Genomic DNA, 19,425 nt, shown 5'->3' with positions numbered 1-19,425 from the left:
ACACCATGTCTCTGACTGTATAGGCTCTAGCCAGCCATTCTCATCATGTCTCTGACTGTATGGACTCTAGCCAGCCATTCTCATCATCTGACTGTATAGACTCTAGCCAGCCATTCTCATGTCTCTGACTGTATAGACTCTAGCCAGCCATTCTCATGTCTCTGACTGTATAGACTCTAGCCAGCCATTCTCATGTCTCTGACTGTATAGACTCTAGCCAGCCATTCTCATCATCTGACTGTATAGACTCTAGCCAGCCATTCTCATGTCTCTGACTGTATAGACTCTAGCCAGCCATTCTCATGTCTCTGACTGTATAGACTCTAGCCAGCCATTCTCATGTCTCTGACTGTATAGACTCTAGCCAGCCATTCTCATGTCTCTGACTGTATGGACTCTAGCCAGCCATTCTCATGTCTCTGACTGTATAGACTCTAGCCAGCCATTCTCATCATGTCTCTGACTGTATAGACTCTAGCCAGCCATTCTCATGTCTCTGGCAAGTCAGTCAGTTACGAACAAATTCTTATTTACGGCCAAACCCGGACGACGCTGGGCACATTTGTGCACCGTCCTATGGGACTCCCAATCACGGCCGGTTGTGATACAGCCTGGAATCGAACCAGTCTGTAGCGACACCTCTAGCACTGAGATGCAGTGCCTTAGACCCCTGCGCCAGATGGATAACAGATGCCAGGGTCTTCAGTGACGCCTCTAGCACTGAGATGCAGTGCCTTAGACCCCTGCGCCAGATGGATAACGGATGCCAGGGTCTTTAGTGACGCCTCTAGCACTGAGATGCAGTGCCTTAGACCCCTGCGCCAGATGGATAACAGATGCCAGGGTCTTTAGTGACGCCTCTAGCACCTCTTAGACCGCTGTGATACTTCTTTGAACGGCGTAGAATCAACACTTCAGTGGAAAAGAGATCTAGAACTCTGCTAAACAGACCTCCCTGGACTAAAGACGATGAGAAGAGCAAAGATGTGGTAAGATCCCTCATTCCTGGGGAACCAGCGTACGTCCGTCCCTACTTCCTGAGCTTGATTATAGGGACAAACTGATTTGTTGCAGAATGTAATAAATGAAGACTGAGGTAGTGTCTAAAATGGTACCCTGTTTCCCCATAGGGCTCCGATCAAAAAGTTACACTGTCGAGAAAAGGGTACCATTTGGATGGATAAAGATGCCCCAGAGGGCCCTACAGAAGGAGGATGCTATGTAAGGTGTTACCAGAATGAACAGTACCCGTGCATCAATAAAATACTTTATAGTTGAAACAAGATAGATCCAAGACAGTGTTTACCAACCGGAATACTGTCTAAACACGGGCGACATGTCGGATCTACAATTGACATGATCACGAGTGTTGGAGACGGTTTCCAGAGTGGCATTCTTTAATCACAGTAGGGCCCTACAAAAGGAGAATGCTATGTAGGGTGTTACCAGAATGAACAATGAACAGCATTAATAAAGACTTTATAGTTGAAACAAGAGATCCAATACCATAATCACAAGAAGCAAAAAAAAAAAAAAAATACGTTTTGATGTCTAAATTATACAGATGCATATAAAAAGTATCGTTCTCGTCTAAGATAATAGGGCTGGTAGAACATCTAGATCATCCAGACATTTTGTCAGATGTTATGACAATGACTTCTTTAAAAATGTTTGAAGAGTGAAAATAAACTAAAACAATTTGATGAACTTCTATTTCTGCACAAAAAAAGTGTGTGTGTGTGTGCATTACAAAAACACCAGTGGCTCATGAGTCACGTGTCCATGGTAACAAGTGATAAGGCGCTGCTTGTACCTATCAGGTACTTTCAGACAGGTGCACATAGAAAAGGGGGCCAAGGAACCGTGGTAGAGGCCAGCGAGGAACCAGCCCCTGGTGTTGCTCCACCTCCTCTCAGCTGAGTTTGGGTCCTTTTGACTGATGGCCATCAAAGCTTTTCTGCTGGCCACGACCTGGCGTGTGCTGGCCGCGACCTGGCGTGTGTTGGCCGCGACCTGGCGTGTGCTGGCCGCGACCTGGCGTGCGTTGGCCGCGACCTGGAGTGTGTTGGCCGCGATCTGGCCTGTGCTGGCCGCGACCTGGTGTGCGGTGGCCGCGATCTGGCCTGTGCTGGCCGCGACCTGGTGTGTGCTGGGGGGCACGTCCCGGCGTGTCCTGAGGGTCACAACCCGGCGTGTCCTTTGACCTCCCTTCCTCAAGTTTCCACAATGCGTTCCTGAGGAAGCGAGACGCCGCTGCTTTGTCCAGACGGGCTGCTTTCCTCCGGTCAGTGATCTCCTTCACACGGTTCATATACGTCCTGATCCTCTCCTAGTCAGGTGACAAGAAAATACAGGATTTAGAAATAAATAACATTATATGTCACCTATCTACAGTAGGCACCGAGTGTACAAAATATTATGTGTCACCTATCTGCAGTAGACACCGAGTGTACAAAATATTATATGTCACCTATCTACAGTAGGCACCGAGTGTACAAAATATTAGGAGCACCTTCCTAATATTGAGTTACACCCCTTTTGCCCTCAATAGGTCAGGACATGGACTCCACAAGATGTCGAAAGCGTTCACGGGGATGCTGACCCATGTTGACTCCTGTGCTTCCCACTATTATGTCAAGTTGGCTGAATGTCCTTTGTGTGGTGGATCATTCTTGGTACACACAGAAACTGTTGAGCGTGGAAAAACCAGCAGCGTTGCAGTTCTTGACACCAACCGGTGCACCTGGCACCTACTACCATACCCCGTTCAAAGGCACTTAAATATTTTGTCTTGTCCGTTCACCCTCAATGGGACACATACACAATCCATGTCTCAATTGTCTCAAGGCTTAAAAATACTTCTTTGACCACGTCTCCTCCCCTTCATCTACAGTGATTGAAGTGGATTTAACAAGTGTCATCAATAAGGGAGCATAGCTTACCCCTGGATTCACCTGACCAACGTTACATGCAAACAATATGATTATTGTGGGTAGTCAGCTTAATATAATAGCTTGTTTAAAATGTTTACATGCTATGCAAGAAGAACGATTTCCTTAACAATCATGTTTACATGGACACCTGAAATCAGGCTACTGATGGGGACATTTGATAAATGCCGAGAAATGTGTTTAAATCGGCGTATGCTTACTTCCATTATAACCATACATACAATGTACAAAACATTAGGAACGCCTGCTGTTTCCATGACAGATAAGCAGAGTAAGGTGTTTACATGGCTAATGTTACGCCATACTTGGCCTTCTGCCATAATTTAATATTGAATTATTAGTGTGTATGTAAACATGCTCTGTCGTGGAAAGAGCAGGTGGTCCTAATGTTTTGTACGCTGTGTATGCGGGGTTTTGAATGCAGGTTATGCAAGTTGACAATTGACTGAACAAAATAGGATTGGGAGGAGTGGAATTCTCTTCAGGGTAAAAATGTAATATCTTACCAACTCTTGTTTGATTGCATGTTCTTTTGGGTTTATTCCTTGTGTGACCAAGTACACTGTAAACAAGAATGACACTAATTTAACATGGGGAGTGTTGTGGTGACAAATCATTTCAACATCTTTACACCTCCCCCCAAAAAAATGTGCAGACTGGATATCATTTTATAATATTAACTTGGATCTGCAGGAAAACAAAGCTCACTTACTCCAGAAAAGAGAGTTGAGACTATATGCAGACATTAGGTCCAGCTTGGCTTGTTCCAGAGGATCCAGCTATTAAGAAAACAAGAGACACATTGAGAGGGTTTGTTTTAGCTCGCCCAGTTCGATAGGTAGGCAGAGTTAGAGTTAAAAGTGATTTGTATTCGTTTTGTAACCAGGCTGCACCCCGGGCATGAGCTGGGAGCTCCACTCAAGCCACTGGTGAAATTGGCAAGCAGTAATGAGTTAGTATCCCCTGTTTTCACATGAATAAGTGTTTGATAGAAAACACACATGATTTATCTGCCTTCTGAAGCAAAACTATACTGAACAAAAATAAACAACATGCAACAATTAACAATTTTACTGAGTTACAGTTCATATAAGGAAATCAGTCAGACGAAATTAATTCCTTAGGCCCTAATCTGTGGATTTCACATAACTGGGCAGGGGCGGAACCATGGCATAGGCCCACCCACTTGGGAGCCAGGCCCAGTCAGAGTTTTTCCACACAAAAGGGCTTTAATTACTGACAGAAATACTACTCGGTTTCATCAGATTTCCAGGCGGCTGGTCTCAGACAATCTTACAGGTGAAGAAGCCGGATGTGGAGGTCCTGGGCTGGCATGGTTACACGTGGTTTGCGGTTGTGAGGCAGGTTGAACGCCAAATTCTCTAAAACGACGTTGGAGGCGGCTTATGGTTGAGAAATTAGCATTACATTCTCTGGCAACAGCTCTGGTGGATATTCCTGCAGTCAGCATGCCAACTGCACGCTCCCTCAAAACTTGAGACTTCTGTAGCATTGTGTTGTGTGACAAAACTGCACATTTTAGCGTGGCCTTTTATTGTCCCCAGCACAAGGTGGACCTGTGTAATGATGCCATTTAATCAACTTCTTGATATGCCACACCTGTCAGGTGGATAGATTATCTTGGCAAAGGTGGAATGCTCACTAACAGGGATGTAAACAAATTTGTGCACAAAATTGGAGAAATACGGAACATTTCTGGGATCTTTTATTTCAGCTCATGAAACATGGGACCAACACTTTACATGTTGCGTTGATATCTTTGTTCAGTATAGTTTGAGAATTCAAACAAATATATTTTATAGAAAATACATGTTGTAGCCTGTTTCTGAAGCCTTATGCTGCCTTGTTGACAATATGACCCAGAGCTGTAGCTTTGAGCAGGGCACCCCAGATGAGATGTGCACCCCAGTTCAGTAGTGTAATTAAACCTCTTAATTGGTGAGGGTTTAACAGCAGAGGCCTAAATATTGCTGTTCTGTTCGTTTGAATATGTGACCGACTCAGAGTGACATCCCCAATAATCAGGGGTGTATTCATTACGCCGATACTGTTGAAAAACTTTTTGCGACAGAAACTGTTAAACTACAAACGGAAAATGTGTTGCATCGAAAACTAGAGTTTCTATTGGACAAATTCAGCTAGGTCTCTCCTCGTTTCGTTTGTGCTCCGTTTGGTTCTTAAGCGGTAATCAGCTGAATACACCGCAGGACTTCAGAGGAACTCAATACTAAGTCCTTCTACCTAGTCAGTCTGAAAACATACTTTTTTCACCAGCTCATTTCTTGGCATGGATAGGATGGTCTGCACCATGTTGTTGACAGCACCGACTGATGACTCAAACCCTGTGAGCTGCTCCTCAATCTCAGTAGGGTAGTCTTCCACAGGGATGTCCTCTGCCATGTTGTCTGGGGAGATTGAGAAAGACAAATTAACATTAGCTAGATAGACATATTACATTTTATTCACTTAGCAGACGCTCTTATCCAGAGGGTCTTAAAGTATTGAGTGTACTGTAGACACTAGACAAGGTCGCTAGCTAGCTACTAATGATACCATAAGTCGTTCCACCTCAACAAGAAGAGGCTCGACACTCACCATCGCAGATTGTTCTGAAATCATTTTGGTTGTTAGAAACAAAAGATTAGCATTCCTGCAACATTATTTTGTTTAAATATAATTTGATTGCATCCAAATTGATAGGATTCATGTAACACTCAATATATATTAGTAATTTATTTGTTTTCAAAAAACATTGGAGACGAACATACTTTACACGTTAACAACAATCTAAACCAATCCGTCTGTTTTACACGCGTCGGTTTTGTTGCTAAACTACCAACCCATCTATACCACCCGCTTTGATGTAGCCAAGATGAATAGGAAAAGGCGAAGCAATATCATTGATAATGTGGCTAAAATAGCCATGCATATTGCTAGCTAGCTAGCGTTTAAGCAAGCTACGGCTCAGCGAAAACACTTTATTCCTGTCACTGACAAATCCCCTCGCAACACTCCGTTAACTACTCATTGTTGAATAGTTTGTCTATTATATGATCTATTATATTATCTGGTTAATGTAATAATGAGAAGCTAGCTAGCTACCTGTTTCTCCACACGTTGTTGTCCAACCGGAAATACGTAGCGGCAACATTCTCTTCTTCTATGTTTTGTGTTTCGCCTATCGACACTACACCGATGCTCAATAGCGCCCTCTACTGTGTTGGATTGCAGAAAACAAAATGTATATTCAATCGCTAAAAGTGCATATTGTGAGGGGCTATCCTGGCTATTTTAACATTAAAGTTAGTAGAATGTGATTCATTTAGTTGGCAATGGCATAATAAACAGGACCGTTAACATCGTTTGAGCGCTAGCAAAGCGCTGCACAGAGAGCAAAATGATGGTTTCCAACATAGACAGTGAGCGTCGGAGGAAACGCTGTAAAATATTACACACTGTGGACATAAGCCATAATTTGTTCTTCATGCTTCTTGCAAATCAATGCATTTTTATTTTTCAGCTGTGTGGTGATAGTTCAAATTCCATCAGACTAAATTAAGGTTTGAATGGGGTTGCGATTGAGGTGGTAGCCGATTATGACACCTCCATGAAATATTGCACGGTCAACTACAACCTACATTTTCCATTACCTACTCAAATGAGGAGGATAGCCATAACCTTAAGAAATACTATTCTAATGACTTATTCTATGACATGTAATGTGCTGGGTTTTTTTTGTACCTCATTTAGGCACAGTTTCATTCTACTGTAACTCAGTGACTGTTATGCCCAAGGTTCCTGATTAAAAAACATGAATGTTTCAGTGAATGGATAAAGTGATTCCCAACATTCCCCATTGAATGTTGGTGAAACTGTTGTCAGTATCAAGGTTTTATCAGCAGATGGGAGCAATTCTCAGGTAAGATGATTACACAGACTGCTACAGTATCGGCAAAATGTGTATGGAAACCTTTGGTAAATCTTTGTACTTTAGATAATGATATCAACTATTGAATGAGGCCTAATAGATTAGAGTGTCTCTTTTCAAACTGGGGTATTCTAATCCTACCCTGACAGAACAGCCGAGGCCCATTGCAATTTAGAATTTTCTTCAGATGGATAATGGAATCCACTGCTTCTCAGTGCTAGAGATGTCGCTACAGACCCTGGTTCGATTCCAGGCTGTATCACAACCGGCCGTGATTGGGAGTCCCATAGGGTGGTGCATAATTGGCCCAGCGACATCCGGGTTAGGGTTTGGCCGTGGTTGGCTGTCAACTGACTGGCCTAGTTAAATCAAATAAAAAATGAATAATGGCATTTTATTTTATTATTTAATAAATACATTGATTTGAAGAAGATATTTTATTATTCAGCCTGCAAGCAAGAGTTTTCATCAAGCTCGCTAACACAGCTAGTTAGCTAGCCAGGGTCTTTAGCTTGCCACCACAACATGCAGTGTGACTGACCAAGGTAAGAATTGTTTTAGATATTAAAGCTCTGAGTTAATGTCATGTAGCTATGTGTTAGATATAATTGAATTGCTAGCTAGTTAATGTTAAATGTTGCTTGCTAGCTAGCTAGCAAGATATTCTTCAAAGTAGCCACCCGTTGCCTTGATGACAGCTTTGCACACTCGGCATTCTCTCAACCAGATTAATGAGGTTGTTAAAAGTTAATTTGTGGAATTTCTATCCTTCTTAATGCATTTGAGCCAATCAGTTGTGTTGTGACAAGGTAGGGTTGGTATACAGAAGATAGCCCTACTTGGTAAAATACCAAGTATATATTAAAAACTAAACCTGGAAGTTACTGTGACTCGCTCAATACGGAAGTGGTCAGATGACGTGAATGCTAGGCTACAGGACTGTTTAGCTAGCACAGACTGGAATATGTTCCGGGATTCATCCAATGGCATTGAGGACTACACCACATCAGTCATCGGCTTCATCAATAAGTACATTGACGACGTCTTCCCCACAGTGACCGTACGTACATATCCCAACCAGAAGTCATGGATTACATCCGCATTGAGATAAAGGCTAGAGCTGCCGCTTTCAAGGAGCGGGACACTTTTAAGAAATCCTGCTACGCCCTCAGACGAACCATCAAACAGGCAAAGCATCAATACAGGATTAAGATCGAATCCTACTACACCGGCTCTGACGCTCGTCGGATGTGGCAGGGCTTAAAAACTATTACAGACTACAAAGACAAACCCAGCCGCGAGCTGCCCAGTGACGCGAGCCTACCAGACGAGCTAAATGCCTTTTATGCTCGCTTCGAGGCAAGCAACACTGAAGCATGCATGAGAAAACCAGCTGTTCCGGATGACTGTGTCTGACTGAGATGACTGTGTTCCGGATGACTGTGACGCTCTTGGTGGCTGATTTCAATTTTTTTATTTCACCTTTATTTAACTAGGTAGGCCAGTTAAGAACAAGTTCTCATTTACAACTGTGCCCTGGCCAAGATAAAGCAAAGCAGTGTGACAAAAACAACAGCACAGAGATGCACATGGGATAAACAAACATACAGTCAATAACACAATAGAAAAATCTATATGAAGTGTGTGCAAATGTAGAAAGGCAATAAATAGGCCACAGTGGCGAAATAATTACAATTTAGCATTAACACTGGAGTGATAGATGTGCAGATGATGATGTGCAAGTAGAGATACTGGGGTGCAAAAGAGCAAAAAAAATATGTGGGGATGAGGTAGTTAGGTGGGTTATTTACAGACTGGCTGTGTACAGGTGCAGTAATCAGTAAGCTGCTCTGACAGCTGATGCTTATAGTTAGTGAGGGAGATGTAAGTCTCAAGCTTCAGTGACTTTTGCAATTCGTTCCAGTCATTGGCAGCAGAGAACTGGAAGGAAAGGCAGCCAAAGGAGGTGTTGGCTTTAGGGATGACCAGAGAAATATACCTGCTGGAGTGCGTGCTACAGGTGGGTGTTGCTATGGTGACCAGTGAGCTGAGATAAGTCTTTGCTAGGTAAAAGCCCCGGCTTCTAGATGACCTGGAGCCAGTGGGTTTGGAAATGGATATGTAGCGAGGGCCAGCCAACGAGAGCATACAGGTCGCAGTGGTGGATAGTATGTGAGCAAGACTTTTAAACAGGTCAACATTCACAAAGCCGCAGGGCCAGACGGATTACCAGGACATGTACTCAAAGCATGCGCTGACCAACTGGCAAGTGTCTCCACTGACATTTTCAACCTCTCCCTGACCGAGTCTGTAATACCTACATGTTTCAAGCAGACCACTATAGTCCCAGTGCCCAAGGAAGCGAAGGTAACCTACAGTGGTAGGCCTGATTACCACCCGTAGCACTCACGTCGGTAGCCTGATGTGCTTTGAAAGACCAGTCATGGCTCATATCTACAGCATCATCCTGGATACCCTAGACCAGAGCTGCCCAACCCTTTTCCTGGAGATCTACCGTCCTGTGGGTTTTCAGTCCAACCCTAATTTAACACACCTGATTATTCTTATTAGCTGCTCAACAGGACCTTAACTAGCTGAATCAGACATGGTAAATTAGGATTGGACTGAAAATCTACAGGACAGTAGATCTCCAGGAAGAGGGTTGGTTAGCCCTGCCCTAGACCCACTCCAATTCGCATACCGCCCCAACAGATCCACAGATGATGCAATCTTAATCGCACTCCACACTGCCCTTCTCCACCTGAACAAAAGGAACACTTATGTGAGAATGCTGTTCATTGACTACAGCTCAGCGTTCAACACTATAGTGCCCACAAAGCTCATCACTAAGCTAAGGACTCTGGGACTAAACACCTCCCTATGCAACTGGGTCCTGGACTTCCTGATGGGCCGCCCCCAGGAGGTACGGGTAGGCAACAACACATCTGCCACGCTGATTCTCAACACTGGGGCCCCTCGGGTGCGTGCTCAGTTCCCTCCTGTACTCCTCTTTCACCTACGACTGCGTGGCCAAACACGACTCCAACACCATCATTAAGTTTGCTGATGACACAACAGTGGTAGGCCTGATTACCGACAACAATGAGACAGCCTATAGGGAGGAGGTAAGATACCCGGCAGTGTGGTGCCAGGACAACAACCGCTCCCTCAATGTGAACTAAACAAAGGAGCTAATCGTGAACTACAGGAAAAAAACGGGCCGAACAGGCCCCAATTATCATCAACAGGGCTGTAGTGGAGCAGGTCGAGAGTTCCTTGGTGTCCACATCACCAACAAACTATCATGGTCCAAACACACCAAGACAGTCGTGAAGAGGTCACCTTTTCCTCCTCAGGTGACTGAAAAGATTTGGCATGGGTCCCCAGATATTCAAAAAGTTCTACAGCTGCACCATCGAGAGCATCCTGGCCGGTTGCATCACCCCCTGGTATTGCAACTGCTTGGGCATCTAACCGTAAGGCGCTAGAGAAGGTAGTGCATACAGCACGGCAAGCGGTACCGGAGCGCCAAGTCTAGGACCAAAAGGCTCCTTAACGGCTTCTACCCCCTTTACAACCCCTACCTACATGTACAATTACCTTGACTAACTGTACCCCCGCACATTGACTCGATACCCCCAGTATATAGCCTCGTTATTGTAACTTTTTACTTTAGTTTATTTGGTAAATATTTTCTTAATCTAGAGGCGAAAGAAACGCACACCTATTTAGGCGAGGGGCTGGCTAGCGGAGTAGAACACTTGAAAAACGTACATCTTTCTTGAACTGCATTGTTGGTTAAGGGCTTGTAAGTAAGCATTTCACGGTAAGGTCTAAACCTGTTGTATTCGGCGCATGTGATTTGAAAGGAAGACTCAGAGTTACCTCTGCTGCAGAGGATAAGTTCATTAGTGTTAACTGCACCTCAGATTGCAGCCCAAATAAATGCTTCACAGAGTTCAATAACAGACACATCAACATCAACTGTTCAGAGCAGACTCCGTGAATCAGGCCTTCATGGTCGAATTGCTGCAAAGAAACCACTACCAGGTGAAGATGGTCAGTTTCCTCTGGACGGTCTGGAGAAGGCTGCCATCCACTATACCTCAGCCATTAAGCTCAAGCCCAAAGACCCAGGACTCCACTTCCTCCTGGAGTTGGCCCTGGAGAAGCAACACTATTCAGCAGAGAAGTATGGATGGAGGAGCTAGAACAGCAGGAGCCCATCTCCTGATTCTGTAGCGTGAGGCAGGTTGATGTACCAAGCACACCCCCTGGATAGGATGCTAATCTACCGCAGGTCCTGCGATAGGAAGGTACATCATTGTAGACATAAGCAATCCAAAGCAGTTTTGAACGATTCCCTTTATTCCAGAACATAATTTGAATATTTATATGAATCAGTGCATTTCTTCTTTTTACATTTGAGTCATTTAGCAGACGCTCTTATCCAGAGCAATTAGGGTTAAGTACCTTGCTGAAGGGCATAACAACTGACTTTTCACCTAGTCGGTTCGGGGATTTGAACCGGCAATCCTTTTAGTTACAAGCCCAAAACTCTTAACCCGCTAGGCTACCCGCCACCCTTCTTCTTCTTCCAGTCTGACGGCGACGGTGAGGACCTGAGCAGTGCCAAGTCCACGGCACGTCAGGATGACATCCTGGCACGCCTACCATAGAGAACCAGCTACAGGCCCGGGACACAGAGTACCACTAGCTGATAGAGCAGGGTCAGTTGGGCAAGGCAGACTTCATCCAGACTCTGTTCATCTTCCTCTCCAAGAATGCAGGCAAGATCAGAGGCACCATACATACAAAGACATAAACTCAGCCAAAAAAAGAAACGTCCCTTTTTCAGGATTCTGTTTTTCAAAGATAATTCGTAAAAATCCAGATAACTTCACAGATCTTCATTGTAAAGGGTTTCAACACTGTTTCCCATGCTTGTTCAATGAACCATAAACCATTCATGAACATGCACCTGTGGAACGGTCATTAAGACACTAACAGCTTACAGACGGTAGGCAATTAAGGTCACAGTTGTGAAAAATTCAGACACTAAAAGAGGCCTTTCTACTGACTAAAAAAACACCAAAAGAAAGATGCCCAGGGTCCCTGCTCATCTGCGTGAATGTGCCTTAGGCATGCTGCAAGGAGGCATGAGGACTGCAGATGTGGCCAGGGCAATAAACTGCAATGTCCGTACTGTAAGACGCCTAAGACAGCGCTATAGGGAGACAGGACGGACAGCTGATTGTCCTCACAGTGGCAGACCACGTGTAACAACACCTGCACAACAACTGCCCGAGTTACACCAGGACTGCACAATCTCTTCATCAGCGCTCAGACTGTCCACAAGAGGCTGAGAGAGGCTGGACTGAGGGCTTGTAGGCCTGTTGTAAGGCAGGTCCTCACCAGACATCACCGGCAACAACGTCGCCAGACAGGACTGACAAAAAGTGCTCCACTGACGAGTCGCGGTTTTGTCTCAGCAGAGGTGATAGTCAGATTCGTGCCTCTCGTCGAAGGAATGAGCGTTACACCGAGGCCTGTACTCTGGAGCGGGATCGATTTGGAGGTGGAGGATCCGTCATTATCTGGTGCGGTGTGTCACAGCATCATCGGACTGAGCTTGTTGTCATTGCAGGCAATCTCAACGCTGTGCGTTACAGGGAAAGACATCCTCCTCCCTCATGTGATACCCTTCCTGCAGGCTCATCCTGACATGACCCTCCAGCATGACAATACCGCCAGCCCTACTGCTCGTTCTGTGTGTGATTTCCTGCAAGACAGGAATGTCAGTGTTCTGTCATGGCCAGCAAAGAGCTCGGATCTCAATCCCATTGAGCATGTCTGGGACCTGTTGGATCGGAGGGTGCGGGCTAGGGCTATTCTCTCTAGAAATGTCCGGGAACTTGAAGGTGCCTTGGTGGAAGAGTGGGGTAAACTCTCACAGCAAGAACTGGCAAATCTGGTGCAGTCCACGAGGAGGAGATGCACAACAGTACTTAATGCAGCTGGTGACCACACCAGATACTGACTGTTACTTTTGACCCCCCCCCCCCCCTCCCCCCTTTGTTCAGGGACACATTATTCCATTTCTGTTAGTCAAGTCTGTGGAAATTGTCTTAGTTGTTGAATCTTATGTTCATACAAATATTTACACATTTTAAATTTGCTGAAAATAAACGCAGTTGACAGTGAGAGGACGTTTCTTTTTTTTGCTGAGTTTATGTTAAAGTAATGACATTACATGCATGATGATTTCTAGTCAGTGGGACTGACATTCTAGACAGTTAGATTAGACTTGACACTGAGATCACAGGACCTGGCTCTATGAGGAACAACCCCATTCACATGCATTACATGGAACAGAATCATCAGGGGGGGGGGCTGTATCCAACAGGCCCGCCCTGCTGAGGTACCTGGATCCAACGGGCCCTGCTGAGGTACCTGGATCCAACGGGCCCTGCTGAGGTACCTGGATCCAACGGGCCCTGCTGAGGTGCCTGGATCCAACGGGCCCTGCTGAGGTGCCTGGATCCAACGGGCCCTGCTGGGGTGCCTGGATCCAACGGGCCCTGCTGGGGTGCCTGGATCCAACGGGCCCTGCTGAGGTACCTGGATCCAACGGGCCCTGCTGAGGTACCTGGTCGCTGAGCCAAGACTTCTGGGACTATAACCTTCATGTGGGGCATCTGCTGCTGCGACAAGAGGCGTAGGGAGGTATTGCAGCACCTCCAGACTGGGCTGGCCCTGCGGCCCTCACTCAGGTCAGCACACTGTGGTACACCCCTACTCACTAGACGGGCCGCGGTCCGGACCCAGAACAAGGTCGATACAGACCACTGGTCCAGAAAGCAACAAAATATGTTCTAGACAAAAATATAAATGCAACATGGAACAATTTCAACAATTTTACTGAGTTACAGTTCATACGGAAATCAGTCAATTGAAATACATTCATTAAGCCATAATCTATGGATTTCACATAACTGGGAAGGGGCGGAGCCACAGGTGGGCATAGGTCTACCAACTAGGGAGCCAGGCCCAGCCAATCAGAATTTTTTTTTCCCCACAACAGAGCTTCATAACAGAAAGCAATACTCAGTTTCATCAGCTGTCCGGGTGGCTGGTCTCAGACGATCTTGCAGGTGAAGAAGCTGGATGTGGAGGTCCTGGGTTGGCGTGGTTACACATGGTCTGCGGTTGTGAGGCCGGTTGGACGTACTGCCAAATTCTCTAAAACGACGGAGGCGGCTTATGGTCAAGAAATGAACATTCAATTCTCTGGCAACAGCTCTGGTGGACATTCCTGCAGTCAGCATGCCAATTGCCCACTCATTCAAAGTCTAATCTGTAGCACTGTGTTGTGACAAAACTGCACATTTTAGAGTGCCCTTTTATTATCCCCAGCACAAGTTGCACCTGTGTAATGACCATGCTGTTGAATCAGCTTCTTCATATGCCACACTTGTCAGGTAGATGGATTATCTTGGCCGATGACAAATGATCACCAACAGGGATGTAAACAAATTTACATATGGAACATTTCTGCAAGCTTTTATTTCAGCCCATAAAACATGGTACCTTTACAACACTTTATACATGTAGATTTAGGTCACAGACTTGAGTATTAAAAGTCCAAAGCAATAAGACAATACTAGTTCTCAAAAAGGCCATTTTAATCTGGAACGAGTCATCCCCAGTAGGGTGTTTTATAACAAAGTCACAGTAAGAACATTTGTAGGCAAAACTGGAGGCATGTGCCAATCAAACACACCCTGCCTAGTAAAAGATAATGACCACAAGCATTTTTTCTCAAGCAGCAAAATATGCTAACTTCAGTTAGCAAAGCATTTTTGTTCAGAGTATCAACCTGCCATTAGAAACATAGGCTACACGTGGTTTGAACAGGAGAAAGGATGGCTGGAAGAGAGAGAAACAAAGGATATCGAGTTCCACAAAATCCTCTGTGTGACTTAAATAGAAACTGTTTGATGAGACGAGAGAGGGAGGGGGACTGGAGATAGAGAGAGGGACACTAGAGAGAGTGAGAGAGCGCTTCTACTGAATTACAAGGAGGAGCGTTTCTCACTGCCATCCGTGGAGGCCAACTGGGTATTATGTTAGTCATTTTAACTTGGAATAGCAGGCCTTGAAGATAGATAGCTAGTTGGGTCACAGTCCTGCTGGGGTTCACCTCTTCCTTACTGACATTACTTTGCTAATCATACATCTGCTTCTGATGTACGCCCTTCACCATCTGGGGGGGCGGGGGGATACAAAACTGACCCAAGATCAGAGTCTAGGGGGTACTCCACCGTACACCTCACACACGGTTGAGCTTGGTCACGATGAGGACGCGGACGGACTGGTCAAAGGCGGAGCAGACGCACAGACCCTGCTTGTCGGGGCTCCAGTCCAGGCTGGCGATTGGCTGGGTGGACAGAGTGACGTTCTGCAGCAGGGTGACAGTGCCGGCCACGCCCATGTCCACCTCATCTGAGTCCTTCTTACTTCTCTGAGCCGGGTATTCACTGTTAACAGGACAAAGGCAGCGGGAATCAAGGATGCATCTACACACTAGTCTAGACTCATTCAGGGATAAATCCTACATGTAACTTGAGATAAAAGCACATAACTCAGACTGTCACATACAGTACATCATACACTGATGCCAATTATGCATGTTAATCTCAAGTTAGGATTCAGACCACACACTGTACCAGGAGTGAAGAGCATTGATTTTGACTCTTACCTAACCATGTGTTTGATGTTAGTTTACCATTATAGAGACATGTTTCTGAGGTTATGGGTTGAAATCCATTTGACCAAGTTAGTGGAGAATCGATAAAGTGACTTACTATTTCCATAGATGAAGGTTTCCAGCTCCCCCTGCTGTCATAAAGATGTCTCTGTTCTGGGGCAGATGTCTCACTTGCCAGATCGTTGATTTATGGGCCTTGGGATGAAATGGAAAGAATCCATTACATACAAAACAATGTGCTAATCCTCTTAAGGATTAGCCCCCTCTTAAAATGTTCACCTAACATGACATACCCAAATCTAACTGCCTGTAGCTCAGGCCCTGAAGCAAGGATATGCATTTTCTTGGTACCATTTGAAAGGAAACACTTTTAAGTGTATGGAAATGTGAAAGGAATGTAGGAGAATATAACACAATAGATCTGGTAAAAGATAATACAAAGAAAAAAGAACAACATTTTGTATTTATTTTTTTACCATCAGAAAGTCCATTATTCCAGCCCAGGTGCAATTTAGATTTTGGCCACTAGATGGCATCAGTGTATGTTCAAAGTTTTAGACTGATCCAATGAACCATTGCATTTCTGTTCAAGATTTTGTATCAAGACTGCCTAAATGTGCCTAATTTGTTTATTAATAACTATGTTCAAAATTGTGCACTCTCCTGAAACACTATCATGGTATTATTTTACTGTAATAGCTACTGTAAAATGGACAGTGCAGTTAGATTAACAAGAATTTAAGCTTTCTGCCAATATCAGATATGTCTATGTCCTGGGAAATTCTCTTGTTACTTACAACCTCATGCTAATCGCATTAGCCTATGTTAGCTCAACTATCCCGTGGAACGGACACCAATCCCGAAGAATTAAACATTTTTTAAATGGATATTGCAAGCAGACAAATATAATTCATAGAATGGGATTTGCATTCAAGTTAATGGGTTGTCATTCTATTTCTGTGATTGCAAGTTCAATCCAAAAGGTCTAGTAGTAGCATATATTCAGCCAAAAGGTTAGTAATATCCCATGTCGGTGGCAGATGTACAAGCCAACAACTTTGATTAGGGAAAGAGGCATGAAACTAGAAACAACAACTCAACAAATCGGAGTGGATTGAAAAACACTTCCAACCTTCAAATCCCATCCAATATGAGATTAGATATATTTAATGTGCAGACTGTTGATCGCTCAATGAACAACACAAATATTTTAAAGAGGTATAGAGGCAAAGTCCTCTCTGATCTCCCCAAAACACCAGACGAACGGAGCCAGGGGCCGCGTCACAAATAGTACCCTAATCCCTAAAAGAGCACTACTTTTGATCAGGGCCCAAAGGGCTCCGGTTAAAATAATACTTTGATGGCTGTATTATATTTGTCCCATTTCATACATGTGCTAGTGTGTATTAATATGCATGTGTATATGCAAATTCAAAAAAAAAAAAAAAAAAAAGATTAATTTCACATCCCAACTCTCCCTGTGACAGACACCCTTGGAGAGCCGGGTCATGGCCAGGGTTTGACCCCGGAGCAATTGGGGTTAAGTGTCTTGCTCAAAAGCACATCCACAGATTTTTCACCTTGTCGGGTCCTGGATTCGAACTAGCAACCTTTCGGTTACAGGCCCAACGCTCGAACCGCAAGGCTACCTACAGAGCTCTGGTCAAACCACAAGGCTACCTACAGAGCTCTGGTCAAACCGCAAGGCTACCCACAGAGCTCTGGTCAAACCGCAAGGCTACCCACAGCGCTCTGGTCAAACCGCAAGGCTACCCACAGAGCTCTGGTCAAACCGCAAGGCTACCCACAGCGCTCTGGTCAAACCGCAAGGCTACCCACAGAGCTCTGGTCAAACAGCAAGGCTACCTACAGAGCTCTGGTCAAACAGCAAGGCTACCTACAGAGCTCTGGTCAAACCGCAAGGCTACCTACAGAGCTCTGGTCAAACCACAAGGCTACCTACAGAGGTCAAAAGGTTCTCTCTGGTCAAAAGTAGTGCACTATATAGTGGAAAGAGTGCCATTTGGGACACAACTATGGGCCGGATTCACAAAACATGACTTCCGTTTTTTCGTAAGAAGTTTCTTATGAAAAAAATCAAATAAGAAGTTCATAAGAGTTCGTAAGTGCAATTCCTCAAAATGTTCTTAGGAACTTTGTAAATATATATATATTTTTAAAGAACTTTGTAAATATCTTATGTGGCATTGCCATAAGTGATGTGATTGAAACCAATAAATAGGCCTATGTGACAGGGATGATAGGATTTGACCCACTATAACATAGTGTTGATATTTCCATTTATTTATCTGCTTTATGTCTCGAGAATATATCTTTTTAGTTGGCTTGTGAAGCCTTTATACACAAAAACAAAATGTTATTTTTCATACATTATAGCCATCAGACTAGCTATATCAAAACCAAAAATGGATAACCAAGGAATGCGCAATAAAAACTTCAGCAAAAAAGAGCTAGAAAAATGCAGAACTAAGAACAGATATAGCCCTTGGTTCACTCCAGACCTGACTGCCCTTGACCAGCACAAAAACATCCTGTGGCGGACTGCAATAGCATCGAATAGTCCCCGCGATATGCAACTGCTCAGGGAAGTCAGGAACCAATTCAAGCAGTCAGTCAGGAAAGCAAAGGCCAGCTTTTTCAAGCAGAAATTTGCATCCTGTATAGCTCTAACTGTAAAGTCCATGGAGAACAAGAGCACCTCCTCCCAGCTGCCCACTGCACTGAGGCTAGGAAACACTGTCACCATCGATAAATCCATGATAATCGAACATTTCAATAAGCATTTCTCAACGGCTGGCCATGCCTTCCTCATGGCTACTCCAACCCTGGACAAGAGCTCCGGAGGAATATCAACTTTGCTTAACTTTCTTCACACATCTATAACTTAGTTAAGGGAAAAAAATGTCAGTAAGACATTTCTTCTTAAGGTTTTGTGAATCTGGGCCCAGGGATTTAACGCAAGTTTGTCAAGTGTGTTTTCATTTCATGGAGGAACGATTAAAAAGCCACACTCTCCACAGGCCTTATGTGATCTTTGGCAGGCAGCTTCATGGACATGAGCGTGTAAGAAAAACATGGCCGCCACACAGATCCAGTTGTGAAAACATTCAAAATAATTCTCTCCCCCCATCCGTAACCACAACTGACTCACCGCCACCAGGGGATGAAAAATAACCTTTGACAATTTTTTTCCGCCTTCTAATTCGGCCAATTACCTTTTCGGAGACGGAGTCGAAGCCCTTGGTGGGGTGCTGGGTCCTCATGTCAAAGACGTGGAATTTCCCCTCCAACGAAGTGGCCACTAGCTTGTTCATGTTGATATCCTTCCTGTCAAACTCCACGTGGCATACCTGCAGGACAGTAGTAAAAGAAGATAACAATCAGGCACTGAGTCCCTGGAGTGGACAGCCGGACAGCCGAGCCATCCTAGAGAAATGACCTCAGTAGAACTAACTTCAGCTCCTGGCACCGAGACAAATGACCTCTGAACCTTTTACTCATGAATCTACACACAATACCCCACAATTAAAGAAAAACAGGTTTTAGAATTGTTTGCAAATGTATTTAAAAGATAAAATGGAAATATCGCATTTATACAAGTATTCAGACTCAGTACTTTGTTGAAACACTTCTGGCAGTGATTACAGCCTCAAGTGTTTTTGGGCAAGACACTACAAGCTTGGCACACCTGTATTTGGGGAGTTTCTCCCATTCTTCTCTGCAGATCCTCTCAA

General features: G+C 44.6%; 2 protein-coding genes across 2 annotated transcripts; both read right to left on the bottom strand.

Annotated features, from left to right (window-relative positions):
* Positions 1–1,735: 1,735 nt before the first annotated feature.
* On the bottom strand, positions 1,736–6,099 carry LOC139398817 (nuclear nucleic acid-binding protein C1D-like). The gene is made up of 5 exons (XM_071144596.1): positions 6,075–6,099; positions 5,235–5,377; positions 3,664–3,730; positions 3,458–3,513; positions 1,736–2,329 (listed from the first exon to the last, which is right to left on the bottom strand). Exons 2-5 carry the CDS (start codon positions 5,370–5,372, stop codon positions 1,913–1,915), a joined length of 678 nt encoding a protein of 225 aa, XP_071000697.1. The 5' UTR covers positions 5,373–5,377; positions 6,075–6,099; the 3' UTR covers positions 1,736–1,912.
* An 8,337-nt stretch (positions 6,100–14,436) lies between these two features.
* LOC139398816 (dynein axonemal assembly factor 10) lies at positions 14,437–19,041 on the bottom strand (the record flags this gene model as incomplete). The annotated part of the gene is given in 3 exon segments (XM_071144595.1): positions 14,437–15,440; positions 15,768–15,865; positions 18,907–19,041. Coding segments are annotated over 3 exon segments (441 nt in total), but the record flags the coding sequence as incomplete, so codon positions are not given.
* Between the last annotated feature and the right edge of the window lie 384 nt (positions 19,042–19,425).

Source organism: Oncorhynchus clarkii, unplaced genomic scaffold, assembly GCF_045791955.1.
Source record: "Oncorhynchus clarkii lewisi isolate Uvic-CL-2024 unplaced genomic scaffold, UVic_Ocla_1.0 unplaced_contig_5132_pilon_pilon, whole genome shotgun sequence".
NCBI classification, from domain to species: Eukaryota; Metazoa; Chordata; class Actinopteri; order Salmoniformes; family Salmonidae; genus Oncorhynchus; species Oncorhynchus clarkii.
This window is presented reverse-complemented; position numbering and strand designations above follow the sequence as displayed.

What these genes read in the sequence shown, in the direction of transcription:
- LOC139398817 (XM_071144596.1), bottom strand. Translation starts at nt 5,372, where the DNA reads ATGGCAGAGGACATCCCTGTGGAAGACTACCCTACTGAGATTGAGGAG. An exon ending in TCTCAACTCTCTTTTCTGGA is followed by an intron (nt 3,514 to 3,663) that starts GTAAGTGAGCTT and finishes TCTTGTTTACAG; the next exon opens with TGTACTTGGTCACACAAGGA. An exon ending in ATGCAATCAAACAAGAGTTG is followed by an intron (nt 2,330 to 3,457) that starts GTAAGATATTAC and finishes TCACCTGACTAG; the next exon opens with GAGAGGATCAGGACGTATAT.